This window comes from Eriocheir sinensis, chromosome 49 (genome assembly GCF_024679095.1).
Source record: "Eriocheir sinensis breed Jianghai 21 chromosome 49, ASM2467909v1, whole genome shotgun sequence".
Classification (NCBI taxonomy): Eukaryota; Metazoa; Arthropoda; class Malacostraca; order Decapoda; family Varunidae; genus Eriocheir; species Eriocheir sinensis.
Window position 1 is genome coordinate 6,154,464 of NC_066557.1, and position 17,500 is coordinate 6,171,963.

The window sequence follows — 17,500 nt, forward strand, 5'->3', positions numbered from 1 at the left end:
AAGAGTGAGATAGGGAAGACCGAAAGAGAAGAAAAAGAAAAAGAGAAAGAACAGAAGAATAACGGATGAAAAAGACGGAAAAAGAGAAGAGAAAGTAGAGAAGAGAAAATAGGAGAAAAGGAGGAGAGAGAGAGAGAGAGAGAGAGAGAGAGAGAGAGAGAGAGAGAGAGAGAGAGAGAGAGAGAGAGAGAGAGAGAGAGAGAGAGAGAGAGAGAGAGAGAGAGAGAGAGAGAGAGAGAGAGGTAAGAAGGGCAGCAGATTAAAGAGAGGAAAGGTGAAGGGAGGGAGGAAGGGAGGAGGGATGGAGGTAACGGTTAGGGTAGAGAGCCCAAGGGAAGGGAAGGGAAGGGAAGGGATGGGACGGGACGGGAAGGAAAGGAAAAGGATGGCAGGGAAAGGAAAGGGAAGGGAACGGAGGGGAAGGGAAAAGAAGGAAGGGAAGGGAAAAGAAGGAAGGGAAGGGAAGGGAAGGAAAGGAAAAGGAAGGCAGGGGAAGGAAAGGGAAGGGAACGGAAGGAAAGGGAAAAGAAGGAAGGGAACGAAAGGGAAAAGAAGGAAGGGAAAGGAAAGGAAGGGAAAAGAAGGAAAGGGAAGGGAAGGGAAGGGAAGGGAAAGGAAGGCAGAAGAGCAGAGAAGGGAAAGGAAGAATAAGGAAAAAATGGATAAAAAGAAAGAAAACAACAGAAAAGGAAAGGAAGGGAAGAATGAAAAGGAAGAGGAAGGAAAGGGAAGGAAAAGGAGAGAGAAAAGAAGCTAACGGTTGGGGAGGAAGCCTTAAGGAGGGAGAAAGGGAAGAGAATGGAAAAGGAGGGGAGAGAAGGAGGAGGGAGGGGAGTAAGGGGGAAGAGGAGGAAAGGGAGGGAGGGAGGGAGAGTATGATTAAACACACAAACTCGATAATTACTTGATAATGGGAGAGGGAGGAAAAAAGAGGGAGAGAGAGAGAGAGAGGTGATGAGAGGGGCGGAGAGAGAGAGAGAGAGAGAGAGAGAGAGAGAGAGAGAGAGAGAGAGAGAGAGAGAGAGAGAGAGAGAGAGAGAGAGAGAGAGAGAGAGAGAGAGAGAGAGACCTTACCCCACCCATCCTCCTTATCCATGACTTTATCTAACCTCTTCTTGAATGTATCTATCATATTGGAACTCACAACCTCACTACCAAGCCTGTTCTATATATCCTCCATTTTGTTAGTAAACCAATTCTTGCCTTTGTCCTTGTTGAATCTCAGTTTACTCAAGGGAAGGAAAGCGGAAGAACGGGAAGGGAAGGAAAGGCCGAGGAAAGGAAGGGAAAGGAAGAGCAGGGAAGGGAAGCGGAAGAACGGGAAAGGAAGGAAAGGCCGAGGAAAGGAAGGGAAAGGAAGAGCAGGGAAGGGAAGCGGATGAACGGGAAGGGTAGGAAAGGCCGAGGAAAGGAAGGGAAAGGAAGAGCAGGGAAGGGAAGGAAGAACGGAAGGAAGGAAGGAAAGGCCGAGGAAAGGAAGGGAAAGGAAGAGCAGGGAAGGGAAGCGGAAGAACAGGAAGGGAAGGAAAGGCCGAGGAAAGGAAGGGAAAGGAAGAGCAGGGAAGGGAAGCGGATGAACGGGAAGGGTAGGAAAGGCCGAGGAAAGGAAGGGAAAGGAAGAGCAGGGAAGGGAAGCGGAAAAACGGGAAAGGAAGGAAAGGCCGAGGAAAGGAAGGGAAAGGAAGAGCAGGGAAGGGAAGCGGAAGAACGGGAAGGGAAGGAAAGGCCGAGGAAAGGAAGGGAAAGGAAGAGCAGGGAAGGGAAGCGGAAGAACGGGAAGGGAAGGAAAGGCCGAGGAAAGGAAGGGAAAGGAAGAGCAGGGAAGGTTATTATGTGTCCTACCCGACTCTTACAACCAGGATACCTCTCCTCCCGAAATTGACCTCTCTTTCGGCCACCTCTCTTGATTTTAATTTTTTTTTAGGAGCAGCGAATACCGGGCTTTTTTTTTATTAATGTTTCCTTTTTTTGTGCCCTTGAGCTGTCTCATTTGTTGTAAAGAGGTTAAATAAAGGAGGACGAGACACAATGCTACACTTCCCCTCACTGCACTTCATATGCCACTTCCCCGCCCAATCCTACAATCTGTCAAGTTCATCCATCCTGCAGCACACAAACGTTCTGATCCGATTCAATTATTCGACCGGTCTTTGTAGCATGTGATAACGTACTGACATCACTACTGTTTCCCGTGTCCAAATTATTAATATATATGATGAACAACAGTGGACCCAACACCGAAGGGACAAGAAGGAAGGGAAAGGAAAGGGAAGGGAACGGAAGGGAAGGGAAAGGAAAGGGAAGGGAAGGGAAGGGAAGGGAACGGAACGGAAGGGAAAGGAAAGCAGGGTAAGGAAAGGGAAGGGAACGGAAGGGAAGGGAAAAGAAGGCAGGGCAAGGAAAGGGAAGGGAACGGAAGGGAAGGAAAAGGAAGGCAGGGTAAGGAAAGGGAAGGGAACGGAAGGGAAGGAAAAGGAAGGCAGGATAAGGAAAGGGAAGGGAACGGAAGGGAAGGAAAAGGAAGGCAGGGTAAGGAAAGGGAAGGGAACGGAAGGGAAGGGAAAAGAATGCTCGTAACGCAGCCCCAGTCAGATTTTTTACCATTAATTTGCACTCTCAGCTTCCTAACTCTAAAGCCACGCCCTCATCCAGTTCAATACATTCCCATCTACTCCGTGAGGCAGTGACTTTAACAACAGCCGGTGGTGAGGAGCTTTGGCGATCACTGTACTAAATCCAACATGAGATAGTTGTGTCTGTCTACCGCCTCAGTTAATTAATTAGAAAAGTACAGAAGATTGGTGCAACATAATATACCCTTTCTGAACAAATGCTACATGTCTTGTGGTAAAGCTGCGTATGGCCTCGGTGCTCGTCTCCGTCACACTGGCCCTTGACACCGTGGCGAGTGATAACCCACTACCCCGGGGCACAGGGCCAGTGTAATGTCCGGGTTACCATATATAACCAACCCCCGTTTCCCCAGGTGCCCATTTATCAACAAGCCCGAAAGGGAGGATCAGGATCAACAACTATATAAAGAGTAGGATGAACACCTGGACGGGCTGCACGATGATAGCAGGGGCCGGGATTCGAACCAGGGTGGGCAGATTCGAGAGGTAGGCTTGCTAACGACTGCACAACGGAGGGAAAGAAAGCTAAATAAGGTAAAAAAGAGAAAAGGAAGAGGAATAATGAGGAAAGCAAAAAGAAAAGAGAAAAGGAAGAGGACTATAAAAGAGCACAAGAAGAAAAGAAAAAAGGACGAGAGAGAGAGAGAGAGAGAGAGAGAGAGAGAGAGAGTGGCCGGTGGTATAATTGCTTGCGGTACGCTCGCTGACAAACTCATGACAGCTCGTTCTCTCTCTCTCTCTCTCTCTCTCTCTCTCTCATGCGTATCTCCTTCCTCGCTTACTCCCTCTCGTTATACCTTTATTCTTTAATTCTCTCTCTCTCTCTCTCAATCACTTAGGTCAAGAGGGTCATCTAAACCCTTTCACTTCTCTCTCTCTCTCTCTCTCTCTCTCTCTCTCTCACTCTCCCTCTCTCTCTCTCATTAATCTCTCTCTCAGGTCTAATCGCCTCTTTGAACGCTAAATACTGAAGAAACGATGTAAACGATCTCTCTCTCTGATTTAAGGGACGGAGAGAGTTAGAGAGAGATAGAGAGAGAGAGAGAGATAGAGATAGAGAGAGCACTTTAGAGAGAGATAAGGTAAGAATTTGAGAGATAAGGAGAGAAGGGGAGACAAAGAGGCGTAGAGACAGACCCCCCTCTCTCTCTCTCTCTCTCTCTCTCTCAACTTCCATACTCTCTATTCTTCTTTTATTTTCTTTCTCTTCCTTTACCTCCTCTTTTTCCACCTTCTCCTCCTCTTCCTCTTTCTTAATATTCTTCTAAATTCTTATTCCTTCCTTCTTTCTTTCCTACTTTCTTTTCCTCCTTCCCACCCTTTCTTTATTTCACACATTTCCTTCAATTCTTTCCTTCCCTTTCTCCCTCCTACTCTTTCATATTTCCCTCATTCCTTCCTTTCTTCCTTCCTTCCTCTTCCTATCTTTATTTCCTTCCTTCCTTTCTTCCCTTCAGTATATCCTTCCTTACTCCTCGTCTCGTCTTCCCTCTCTTTCTTTTTACTTTTTTCCCTTCCTTTCCCTTTCCTTATTTATTGTCTTCCAACCATCTCCTCCTCCTCCTCCTCCTCTTCCTCCTCCACCTCCTCCTCCTCCTCACCCTGTCATTATGTTGATCAGTATCGAGTAATCACAAGTTAGGAAAACAATCACACGCCCCTTACGAGGAGGAGGAGGAGGAGGAGGAGGAGGAGGAGGAGGAGGAGGAACAAGACGAAAAAGAATTATTTGATACGATATGAACATTGACTGCAGAAGAGGAGGAGGAGGAGGGAAGAAGGGATTTAGGAGGGAGGGAGTGAGCGAGGAAAGGAAGGAAGAAGGGAAGGGAAGAAGGAAAGGAAGAAAAGGAAGTGAAGAAAGGAATGAAAAATGGGAGGAAGGAAGGAAGCGGGGAAGGAAAAATGGAGGAAAGAAAAAGAGGAAAGAAAGAAAGAGAAGAAGGGAAGAAAGAAAGAAAGGAAGGGAGAGAAGAGGGGGGGGGGGGTAAGGCATGAATGAATGAATGAATGGGAAGGAAGGAAGGAGGTGAAGGAATGGAAACGAGAAAGAAAGGAAGTAAGAAAGGAGAGAAGGAATAAAAAATAAAAATAAACAATAGAGGAAGGAAGGGAAGACAAAGAAGAAGAAGAGAGGAAGGAAGAGAGGATAAGAATATAAAAACGCGGGGAAATATGTGACGAGAGTAAAAGAGAGGAGGAGGAGGAGGAGGCGTGACATATAGGCGCGCGGTGATTGGGTGACACCTGGACATTATTGTGACGCGTAATGAACAGGTGAGGAAAGCCCGTCACTCCTCCTCCTCCTCCTCCTCCTCCATATAAGAAAAAAGAGGAAAATGTGTGTGAAGTGAAGCAGAGAGAAATGGCCTCAACACTCTCTCTCTCTCTCTCTCTTACAAGTGGGTTTCACATCTCTTTCCTCCATTTCTTTTGTCCTCTGTTAAGCTTTACATCTATTACCTGCCTCCTCCTCCTCCTCCTCCTCCTCCTCCTCTATTCTTCAGTACCCTTATTTTTTTCCTCGTCTTCCTTCAGTTTCAACATTTTCTTTCTTTTATTTCATTTCTTCCTTCTCACTTTTTTTCTTTTTTCTTTCTCCTCCTCATCATTATTGTTCTCTTTTTTCATCATTTTGCTTCTCCTGTTCTATTCTTTTTTTCGTTTCGTCAATCCTTAACATTATTTTTTCTTTCCATCTTTTCTTTCCATTCCTTTTCTCCTTTTTATATCCTCCTCCTCCTCCTCCTTGCCGTCCTTCTTTCCAATTAGTAGTAGTAGTAGTAGTAGTAGTAGTAGTAGTAGTCTAGCAATATTAAAAATTGTGGTAGCAGTAGAATGGTTGCAGTAGTAGCAGTAGTAGTAACAAAAGCAGTAACAATAATAATAATAATAATAATAATAATAATAATAATAATAATAATAACAACAATAATAATAATGATGATATAAGCAAACGCACACTCTCCCTATAAATAAAAGTCCAATATTTGTCAACTAACCTCTCTCCTTCCCTCTCCCTCTCCCTCTCTCTCCCTGCGTGTCAAGAGTGGGAGGGAGAGGAGGAGGAGGGAGGGAGCGAGGGAGGGAGGGAGATAATAGAGGCTTTGGCCAGCTAAACAAACAGAGAGGCAGTCATCTCTCCGCCCCTTTCCTCCTCCTCCTCCTCCTCCTCCTCCTCCTCCCTCTCTCCCTCTTCCTGCCCCGAGGGAAGGGAGGGATGGAGGAGGGAGAGGAGGAGGAAGAGGAGAAACGAGTGAGACTTTGCGAGAGAGAGAGAGAGAGAGAGAGAGAGAGAGAGAGAGAGAGAGAGAGAGAGAGAGAGAGAGAGAGAGAGAGAGAGAGAGAGAGAGAGAGAGAGAGAGAGAGAGAGAGAGAGAGAGAGAGAGGATTAAAATATTAGAAACAAATGGAGAGGAAAAAAAGGGAGATAAAGATGAAGGGAGAGGGAGGGAGAGAGGGAGAGAAGGGAGGGAGGAAGTTTTTATATAGCTGGTCGAAAGTTCCCTCCCTCCCTCTCTCTCTCCCTTCCTTCCTCCCTCTCTCTCTCCCTTCCTCTCCTCTTCCCTCCTGTCATGGTTTTTCCCTCCTTGTTCCTTTGACGGGTGGAGGAAACTGCTCCCTCCCTCCCTTCCCTCCCTTCCCTCCCTCCCCCCTCCTCCATCTCCCTCCCTCTCTGAAATGATAATTACACACCCATATATAGGATAACCTTCTCCTCCTCCTCTTCTTCCTCCTCCTCCTCTCTATCTTCCCTTCTTTTCCTCCCTCCCTTCTTCATCCACCCACGCCTCGGGTCTTTCAATCCTCCTCCTATTCCTCCCTTTCTTCCTATTTTCTCCTTTTCATCTCCCTATTTTCCCTCTTCTTAGTGTTGTTGTTATGGAAGGGAAGGAAGGAGGAGGGGAAGAAAGAAGGAAGGAGGAAGGGAAGAAAGAAGGAAGGAGGAAGGGAAGAAAGATGGAAGGCAGGAAGGAAAAGAGGAATAATAGGAGGGTGAACAGGAAGAGGAAGAGGAGAAGGAGGAAAATGAAGGAAAAGAAGGAAGAGAAGAAAAATGGAAGAATGAAGAGTGAAGGAGGAAAATGAGGAGGAAAAAAATCACCACAGAGAAAATTACGATATAAAGAACAAGAAGAGGGTGAAGGAGAAGAGGAGGAGGAGGAGGAGGAGGAGGAGGAGGAGGAGGTATAGAGTGTCCTGGGGTGTATCAGTGTGTCGGTGTTGGTGATAGTGCCAACACCCTCCTCCTCCTCCTCTTCCTCCTCCTCCTCCTCCTCCTCCTCCTCCTCATATCCTTCTCCACATCCTCGTCTTCTCTCTATTAAGACCTTTTTTTCTTCTTTCTTATTAACATATTTCTTTCTTTATTTCTCCAGTCTTTCGTTTTTTTCCCTCTTCCTGCTTTCTTTATTTTCTTTCTTCTTCCTTTATTCTTCTTTTTTCTTCTGCTATTCCATTTTTTTTTCATCCACAACCAATTTCTCTCTCTCTCTCTCTCTCTCTCTCTCTCTCTTACACACACACACACACACACACACATACATGAGGTAAGAGATTTAATGATCGTTACAGATTAACCCATTTACCTGTCCACGGCATGCAAATTACCCCGCCAGGTGTGCGTGTGTGTTGTGTGTGTGTGTGTGTGTGTGTGTGTGTGTGTGTACGTAAAAATGGTGTCTTAGCCAAGCATTACATCCGCTGAGAGAGAGAGAGAGAGAGAGAGAGAGAGAGAGAGAGAGAGAGAGAGAGAGAGAGAGAGAGAGAGAGAGAGAGAGAGAGAGAGAGAGAGAGAGAGTGTGCAAAGATGTATAAAAAAGAAATAAGAAAGAGAAACGAAAGTAAGAAATTAAGAAAAAGAAGAAAAGAAGAAAAAAGCGAATTAAAAAAGTCAAACACCTCTCTCTCTCTCTCTCTCTCTCTCCATCATGCAAATGCTAAGGGAACAGGTAAAGTGTGTGGGCAGGTGATCTGTGAGATGGGGGGAGGGGGAGGGGGAGAGGGAGGAAGAGGGAGTGGGGGAGGGGGGGAGGGAGAGAGAGGGGGGGAGGGAGGTAAGGGCGTAAGAAGAGGTTACATAGATAGAGAGAAGGAAGGAAGGGAGAGAAAGAGGAATAAGGGAAGGAAGGAAGGATGGGAGGGAAGGAAGGATGGAAAATGAAGACGAATGGAGAGAGGAAGAGTGAAAAGAAAGGAGAGAAAAGGTAAGGGAAAAAGGAGGAAAAGAGGAAAGGATGGAGGAAGGAAAGAAGGAAGGATGGAAGGAAGGGAGGGTAGGAAGAATAGAGAAAGAAGTGAGGAATGACAGAACGGAGAAAGAAACGGAATGTAAGAGGGAAGAGAAGAAGGAAAGAGAGGAAGGGAAAGAAGGGAGAGAATGAAAACAAAAAACAAATGATGCAGGAAGAAATAAGGTAAATATAGGAAAAGAAAAAAAGAGAAAAGAAAGACAGGAGAAAAAAGGAAAGAAGGAAGGAAGGCAGATGTTGAAAAGAAAGAAGGGAAGGTCGAGAGTAAGAGGGAGGAGAATAAGAGGAGGAAAAACAAGAGGAAATAGCAGCTTGGAAATGAAAGATAGGAGATGGGAAAGAAAGAAAGAGGAGTGGAAGGGAAGGGAGGACGAGGTAGAGGAGGAGGAAGAGGAAAATAAGGAAGAAAGGAGAGGCAGAAGGATGTAAGGATAGAAAGTATGGAAGAAAGGGAAGGAAGAAGGAGAAGGAGGAGGAGAAGGAAGAGGAAAATAAGGAAGATAAAGAGGAAAGAGGAAGAGACAGAAAACGAGAGGGAACCAGAGGAAACAGATCAAGAGTAAAAAGAAGAGGAAGAGGAAGGAAAGAAGAAAAGGAGAAAGAGGAAGAGACTGAAAAGAGGAAAAATATATACAAGAAAAAAAAACTTAGAAAAGGGGAGAGAGGAAAAGGGTAAGGAGAAAGAGATGGTTGCTGGAGGAGGAGGAGGAGGAGGAGGAGGAGGAGGAGGAGGAGGAGGGGGTATTGTGATGCTAATACTAACACAGCAAGAGGATGTACAGTAGCCGCGTGTCTTGTACCTGTTTTGTAGTGGGCTGTAATGACCCTCCTCTCTCTCTCTCTCTCTCTATTGATTTCCTTTTCCTCTTTCACCATCTCCTCCTCCTCGTCCATTTCACTATCAACCCGTTCATTTCACTCCTCTCTCTCTCTCTCTCTGGGGGCATTTCTTTCTTTATGTGATTGTGTCTGTTCATTGTTATCTATTTACTTATTTGTCTGTCTATCTATCTATCTATCTATATATCCGTGTAGCAGTAGTTGTAGTAGTAGTAGTAGTAGTAGTAGTAGTAGAAGTAGTAGTAGACATATTAGAGGTAGTAACACCAATAATAATAATAATAATAATAATAATAATAATACTTTACCTTGTGGCTCCTCCTCTCAAGTGTACGTACGCACATGAACACACCTGGTCGAGAAACGTACACACAACACCCACACCTACACACACTCACTCACCTGGAAAGAGAAAAGACTTACATGAATAATAAGTACACACACACATAATAATAATAATAAGAAGAATAAGAATAAGAAAAAGAATAAGAAGATAGTGATGATGAAGAAGAAAAGAGAAAGAAAAATAAAGATAAGAAATGACGAAAAATATAAGAAAAGAAGGAATAACAAAATGGAGATGTAGAAAAAAAAAAGAGAGGAAAGTATTAAGGGCCCAAAAGGAGAGTTAAGAAGACGAAGAAAAAGAAAAGAAGAGAAGAGAAGAAAGAGAAGCAACGCTGTTAATCACAAAGTCAACACCTTCTTACACCGTTTCGTTATAAGTACTTCCATTAACGTAATTTCCCTATATCACCATTCCTTCGTTGTGAAATTCCTACTATTAACGTCTTTTTCCCGTCAACTAAAGTGCAAATTTCTCACTCATTGCTATATTTTTACTGATTGCGCTACATAACGCTTTTTTTTTACTTTTCTCCTATTTGCATGAGATAGCTTGATATAGATAGATAGATAGATTGATAGATAACAGAAAGATGTACGGAATTGCTTATTTTTTGATAGCTGGGTAGACAGATAGATCGAGAGACAGATAGATAGTTAATGAATTGATATAAAAGGGTGAAAAGAGATAAAGAAAGAGAGAGGAACCTGGAACGTGCCTTAACTCTCTCTCTCTCTCTCTCTCTCTCTCTCTCTCTCTCTCTCTCTGGAACCTGGAACGTGCCTTGACAATAACTCTCTCTCTCTCTCTCTCCCGCTTGCAGTCCGAATGTCACATATAAACAGTCCAAGTTATGCTTCCGGCCACCAGGGCGGCGCCACGGGCAGGACAACAAACACTCGCCGCTGATTGGCTGCGGGCCGAGGAGGGGGCGTGGCCTATCGAGCAGCCAGCCAATGGGAGGGGTGATGACGTCATGTTTGTTTACATTTACTGCTGCTGCTGCCGCTAAGACCTTTAAATTGTTGTTCTGCAGTGTGTGTGTGTGTGTGTGTGTGTGTAAGATATGGTGATCGAATAGTGTGTGTGTGTGTGTGTGTGTGTGTGTGTGTGTGTGTGAGATATGGTGATCAAATAGTGTGTGTGTGTGTGTGTGTGTGTGTGTGTGTGTGTGTGTAAGATTCGTTTTTAAAATAGAGTGTGTGTGTGTGTGTGTGTGTGTGTGTGTGTAAGATACGGTGTTCAAATAGTGTGTGTGTGTGTGTGTGTGTGTGTGTGTGTGTGTGCATAATTTCAAGGATAAAACAAAAGGAAAAAAAGAAAGAAAAAACGAAAAAAAAGGAGATAATATTAGGAGGAGGAGGAGGTGGAGGAGGGAAAAATACATAACCATAAACTCCCCTTTTCGTCCCTCTCTCCACTCTCCCTTCCTTCCCTCCCTCCACTCCCTTCCTCTCTCTTTCCCTCTCCTCTCTTTAAAAAAAAATTCCTTCTTTTCCCCTCTTCTTCTTATTCCTCCTTCTCCTTTTACTCTTCCTCTTCCCCTCTTGAGGCTTTAAAATCCCCTCTTCTCTCTCTCTCTCTCTCTCTCTCTCTCTCTCTCTCTCTCTCCCCTCATGTTGGATGGGAACTGTCTCCCTCTGTGACGGGTCTCTCCCTTAATCCTGAAAGAGGGGAAAGGGAGAGAAAGGGAGAGGGAGAGGGTGAGGGTGAGAGTGAGGGAGAGGGGAAGAGTGAGGGTGAGGAGGAGAAGGAAGGAGAGGAAGTAAGGTAGGAGAAGGGGCGGAAGTAGGAGAAAAAGGGAAAAAAATGAAGGGAAGAGAGAGAGAGAGAGAGAGAGAGAGAGAGAGAGAGAGAGAGAGAGAGAGAGAGAGAGAGAGAGAGAGAACATACACACAGATAGGATAAACATTGAGAAACAAACAGAAAAAACAGAGACAGGACAGTGAGATACAGAAAGTAGATACATAAAAGACACAAAAACAAGGACACAAACAGACTTATACATAGTGATCATGGTAGAGAGAAAGACACGAAGGGGAGAGACAGGAAGTATAAAAGAATGGAAGAAGAGAGAAAGAAATAAAGAAAGATATAAAAAAGAATGAGAGAAAAGGGAAGTAAAGGAAGATTCAAAGACAACATGAAATAAAGAAAAATAATGAAGAGTTAGACCAGTAAATAAAATAATAAGGATAAATGAGCAATAAAAATGGAAGAAGAGGAGTAAGATGAGAGAAAGTGAGGTAAGCGAAAGAGGTAAGAGAGAGGGAGAGGAAAGTGAGAGGGAAAGCTATTAGAGAGAGTGCTAAGAAAAGGAAGAGAGTGAGATGTGATGGGGTGAAGGGGTGCTCTCTCTCTCAAGTTAATGGTTATTGCTTCAACATTCGACATTTCCCCTGCTGAGAGAGAGAGAGAGAGAGAGAGAGAGAGAGAGAGAGAGAGAGAGAGAGAGAGAGAGAGAGAGAGAGAGAGAGAGAGAGAGAGAGAGAGAGAGAGAGACACTGACACACACACACACACACACACACACACACACACACAGGCAACACTCGTGCCTAACCTGACGGACCTGAAAGTTACCTGTAGGAGACCTGTACCATACACAAAAACAACACCCCCTCCTACGATATATCCCCAGAGCCCCCGACTCCATCCCCCCGCCGCGTCCTTTCCCACCGTGACACTCGTGGGGGGTAGTGGGGTGTAGGGCGGAACACGTGACACACCTGCACTACACTCGGTAAAGAAGGTAACCGCTCACAGGTGTAGGCGGCACCTCATCAGCGTTGCCAAAGTATCGTACTCATCGCATTGCATTGTCGTAGCTTCTGACCGATAACTATAGCAAAAAACACAAAAAGCATCAATAAATAACAGTTTTAACGCTAACTTTAATATTCTATCGTTGTTTGTGTGGTTGCGGCAGTCTTAGAGCCTAAAAATGATAAATGCAATGTTAAGAGTACGACAATTTGGCAACGCTGCACCCCATACATACATGCACCCCGTGATGTGATAAATGTGTAGTATCGTTTGTTCTGGCCGCCCGCCGTTGATTAATTTTGCACTGCCGGCTCTGTTGCTTTTAGCGGCCTTGACTGTACCTTTTTGTGTGTGTTTATGATTACGAGTTTTCATGAATAACTCGTAATGGGATAAATGTACACAAGTGGATGGTTTGACTGGCCGCTCTATTTTGCTGCTGCCGGCTGTGTTGTTGTTGCGCTCTTCATCGCTTTTTTTTTTTTTTTTTTGTGTGTGTGTGTGTGTATGAACATAAGAACATAAGAACATGAAAACATAAGAACATAAGAACGTAAGGAGTCTGCAAGAGGTGTGTGTGTGTGTGTGTGTGTGTGTGTGTGTGTGTGTGTGTGTGTGTGTGTTTATACGTTTTCATGACTAACTCGACAATCATTCACCCTTTTTGATGAGTTACAGATGTACATGTATGTTGACCTAAGGTAGATTCCTGTTTGGCATCAAGGTCACAGGTCAAACGTCATGATAGCACACAAAACTCATATTTTTCTGATAATTTCTACGTCCTGTACTCCTAACCGATATTATGAAACTGCTATATCAGTCTAAAAAAATAATAAAAAAATCATACGCGCCTTTTTCCGCGTCATATATCTAAATCAAACACAAATCTGATCGCGTAGTAAAAAAAAATATAGGGATACGCAACACAAAACGTTTTATTACGCTTCGTGTTCTTCAGCTTGGTTAACTTTCTTCCCTTTCGCTCATGTTAAGTTATTCATCACGGATTCGAAACCTTCACATTTGTCTGGTTGTGATAGAAGAAAGAAACGGAAGAGGAAAAGATGTTGAGGAGGAAAAAAGGCAAAGAAGAAGGAAATAAGGGAAGGAGTGACAATATAAAGGGGAAAGATGTTGAGGAGGAAAAAAAGGACAAGAAGAAAATGGAAATAAGGGAAGGAGTGACAATATAAAGGGGGGAAGATGTTGAGGAGGAAAAAAAGGACAAGAAAAAGGAAATAAGGGAAGGAGTGACAATATAAGAGGAAAAGATGTTGAGGAGGAAAAAAGGGACAAGAAGAAAATGGAAACAAGGGAAGGAGTGACAATATAAAGGGGGAAAGATGTTGAGGAGGAAAAAAGGACAAGAAGAAAAAGGAAATAAGGGAAGGAGTGACAATATAAGAGGAAAAGATGTTGAGGAGGAAAAAAAGGACAAGAAAAAGGAAATAAGGGAAGGAGTGACAATATAAGAGGAAAAGATGTTGAGGAGGAAAAAAGGGACAAGAAGAAAATGGAAACAAGGGAAGGAGTGACAATATAAAGAGGAAAAGATGTTGAGGAGGAAAAAAAGGCCAAGGAAAAGGAAATAAGGGAAGGAGTGACAATATAAAGGGGAAAGATGTTGAGGAGGAAAAAAGGACAAGAAAAAAATGGAAATAAGGGAAGGCGTGACAATATAAAGGGTAAAGATGTTGAGGAGGAAAAAAGAACAAGAAGAAAAAGGAAATAAGGGAAGGAGTGACAATATAAAGAGGAAAAGATGTTGAGGAGGAAAAAAGAACAAGAAGAAAATGGAAAAAAGGGAAGGAGTTACAATATCAAGGGTAAAGATGTTGAGGAGGAAAAAAGAACAAGAAGAAAAAGGAAATAAGGGAAGGAGTGACAATATAAAGAGGAAAAGATGTTGAGGAGGAAAAAAGAACAAGAAGAAAATGGAAATAAGGGAAGGAGTGACAATATAAAGGGTAAAGATGTTGAGGAGGAAAAAAGAACAAGAAGAAAATGGAAATAAGGGAAGGAGTGACAATATAAAGGGGAAAGATGTTGAGGAGGAAAAGAACAAGAAAATGGAAATAAGGGAAGGAGTGACAATATAAAGGGTAAAGATGTTGAGGAGGAAAAAAGAACAAGAAGAAAATGGAAATAAGGGAAGGAGTGACAATATAAAGGGGAAAGATGTTGAGGAGGAAAAAAAGGACAAGAAGAAAAAGGAAATAAGGGAAGGAGTGACAATATAAAGAGGAAAAGATGTTGAGGAGGAAAAAAAGGCCAAGAAAATGGAAATAAGGGAAGGAGTGACAATATAAAGGGGAAAGATGTTGAGGAGGAAAAAAGAACAAGAAGAAAATGGAAATAAGGGAAGGAGTGACAATATAAAGGGGAAAGATGTTGAGGAGGAAAAAAAGGACAAGAAGAAAAAGGAAATAAGGGAAGGAGTGACAATATAAAGAGGAAAGATGTTGAGGAGGAAAAAAAGGCCAAGAAAATGGAAATAAGGGAAGGAGTGACAATATAAAGGGGAAAGATGTTGAGGAGGAAAAAAAGGACAAGGAAAAGGAAATAAGGGAAGGAGTGACAATATAAAGAGGAAAAGATGTTGAGGAGGAAAAAAAGGACAAGGACAAGGAAATAAGGAAGGAGTGACAATATAAAGAGGAAAAGATGTTGAGGAGGAAAAAAAGGACAAGGAAAAGGAAATAAGGGAAGGAGTGACAATATAAAGAGGAAAAGATGTTGAGGAGGAAAAAAAGGACAAGGAAAAGGAAATAAGGGAAGGAGTGACAATATAAAGAGGAAAAGATGTTGAGGAGGAAAAAAAGGCCAAGAAGAAAATGGAAATAAGGGAGAGAGGAGCGGCAGTATTGGAGAGATACCAATACATAATTTTTTAGGTGGGGAAAATACCTCAGCGTTGAAAAATATCTGGATGCTGAAAAATATCAATAAAAAAATACCATGTTGAAAATATCAAGGTGATCTTGATGAAAATACCTGAATGGTGAAGAAAATACAAATGCTAAATAATATGAAGTGGTGAAAAATGCCCAGAATAAAACCTGTTCAGAAGTCGCTTTACCTGGCGGAGTGAGGAACACGTGAGGACTGGCGCTCCTCCCGCGTGTCAAGGGTGTGTGTGTTGTGTTACGGATTTCCTATGTTTTACGCGGCTCGGCTTAAACTAGTTTAGAGTTGTAAATTATAGCACAGAAACATTACGCTGTCCTGTAGCCACTGAAGAAGAAAATAAAGAATAATGAAGATGGAAATAATGAAGACGCAGAAAAATGAAGATGAAGAAATTAAGAATTTACATAAAAATGATGATGATAATGATGAAGATGACAGATAAAGAAATTATAATGAAGAAAACTGAAGATAAATAACCTTGTTTAGACACATAAAAATTCTAATATATATATATATATATATATATATATATATGTATACATATATATATATATATATATATATATATATATAGAGAGAGAGAGAGAGAGAGAGAGAGAGAGAGAGAGAGAGAGAGAGAGAGAGAGAGAGAGAGAGAGAGAGAGAGAGAGAGAGAGAGAGAGAGAGAGAGAGAGAGAGAGAGAGAGTCGGTATCCATAATAACCTATACATAGATAATAACACACACACACACACACACACACACACACACACACACACACACACACACACACACACACTCGTAAAATATTATATAAAAAAAATCTACAGTCATAAAATTATTTTGAGAGAGAGAGAGAGAGAGAGAGAGAGAGAGAGAGAGAGAGAGAGAGAGAGAGAGAGAGGATTTATAAATAATAAAAAATATATATATAATAACACACACACACACACACACACACACACACACACACACACACACACACACACACACTCGTAAAATATTATATAAAAAAAATCTTCATTCATAAAATTATTTGCAGAGAGAGAGAGAGAGAGAGAGAGAGAGAGAGAGAGAGAGAGAGAGAGAGAGAGAGAGAGAGAGAGAGAGAGAGAGAGAGAATTACCTTTTACAAAACCAAATCTAACCTAACTACCACCTCTCTCTCTCTCTCTCTTTCTCGCTCGCACATCCACCTCTCCACACACCTGACAGCTATCAAGGTATTTTCCCTTATAACAGTAATTACGCCGCTTAAGCACACTATCACGGCCATCCCACCTGCCCAGATATCTCGGCGGACAGGTAAACGTTGTGATTAGCATACCTGGTACCTGCTGGCTTTTTATTTACCCCTCCATTACGCGCAGGTAAATCATCCTACCTCTCTCCCCTTCTCCCGGTTCCTCCTCCTCCTCCTCCTCCTCCTCCTCCTCCTCCTCCTCTTCCTCCTCCTCCTCATCCTCCTCATCCGCTTCTTCTTGTTCTTGTTCCTCCTCCTCCTCTGCGTCTCTCTTTTTCTCTCTCTTGGGTGCGGGTTCTCGGGTTAGTGGAGTGTGTGTGTGTGTGTGTGTGTGTGTGTGTGTAGAGGATGGGTTAACAGAGAAACAATGGTCCTGGAGATTGTAGTAGTAGTAGTAGTAGTAGTAGTAGTAGTAGAAGTAGTAGTAGCAACAGCAGCAGTAGAAGTAAAGGAGGAAAAAGTAGTAGAAATAGTTGTAATAGCAGACAGAAGTAGTAATAGTCGTAGTGATGATGGTGGTGGTGGTGGTGGAGGCAGTGATGGTGGTGTTGAATGTGGTGGTGGTGGTGGTGGAACAGGTGATGAAAAACCCCGTACATCTTTTTCCCCTAAATCACGCTATCACCTGTTCGCTGCCTCAGGAACGGCGACCAATCAATGCTCAGGTGACACTTGCTTACCTGACATCGGCACTTCACTGTTTGTTTATTTGCGCTTGAATGTTTTTTTTATTTATTTATTCCCGTGCAACATTTTTCATACCATTACAATATTAATTCATCTATGTATTTTTAGTGGAGTGTTTTCATCGTTACTTTCTGTTAGCATTCGTTGTTGATTATATTTGTTATCACTTTCACCCTTTCATTCTTAATATTTACTATGCATTAAATAGATCAGTAAAGTGTATGAGAAAATATGTATAAAAAGTCATTTCCTTTTTTTGTTACGTTCGAGTTTAAGAAAAAAAAGTTATATGTAGAGTTATGCAGCTCATACACACACACACACACACACACACACACACACACACACACACACACACACACACACACACACATCACCAAAACAACGCAAGTACATGTTTAAAAAAAATATGCAAGAAAAATATGAAGACGAAAAGGAGGAGGAAGAGGAAAAAGATGAACGAAAAATAAATAAAATAAAAAATAAGACTTAAAAATGCATGAGAGAGAGAGAGAGAGAGAGAGAGAGAGAGAGAGAGAGAGAGAGAGAGAGAGAGAGAGAGAGAGAGAGAGAGAGAGAGAGAGAGAGAGAGAGAGAGAGAGAGACGGTAGCGGGGAGAGAGAGGAGGCAATTATCTAGGAAGAAATATTACTAAGTAGGAGAAGAGTGTGTGGTTTTGTGTGTTGTGGTTGCTGAGGGTAGTTAACTCTCTCTCTCTCTCTCAGTGGGATGTAATTGTTTTCTGGTCTCGTTTTGTGATAGTTCATTTTAAAGAGAGTTATGGATCTCTCTCTCTCTCTCTCTCTGATGTAACAAGTGAACAATTCCATTATTTGCTGT

The 17,500-nt window shown here is 42.7% G+C and overlaps 1 protein-coding gene across 2 annotated transcripts in view; it reads right to left on the minus strand.

Moving 5' to 3' along the window:
* LOC126981746 (neurobeachin-like) overlaps positions 1–9,084 on the minus strand; it is a 112,709-nt gene extending 103,625 nt beyond the window's left edge. For both annotated transcript variants that reach the window (XM_050833269.1, XM_050833268.1), the window contains exon 1: positions 9,034–9,084. In XM_050833269.1, the coding sequence (XP_050689226.1) occupies positions 9,034–9,069 (36 nt within the window). In that variant the 5' untranslated portion in view covers positions 9,070–9,084. The remainder of the gene's footprint in view (positions 1–9,033) is intronic.
* Positions 9,085–17,500: the final 8,416 nt, after the last annotated feature.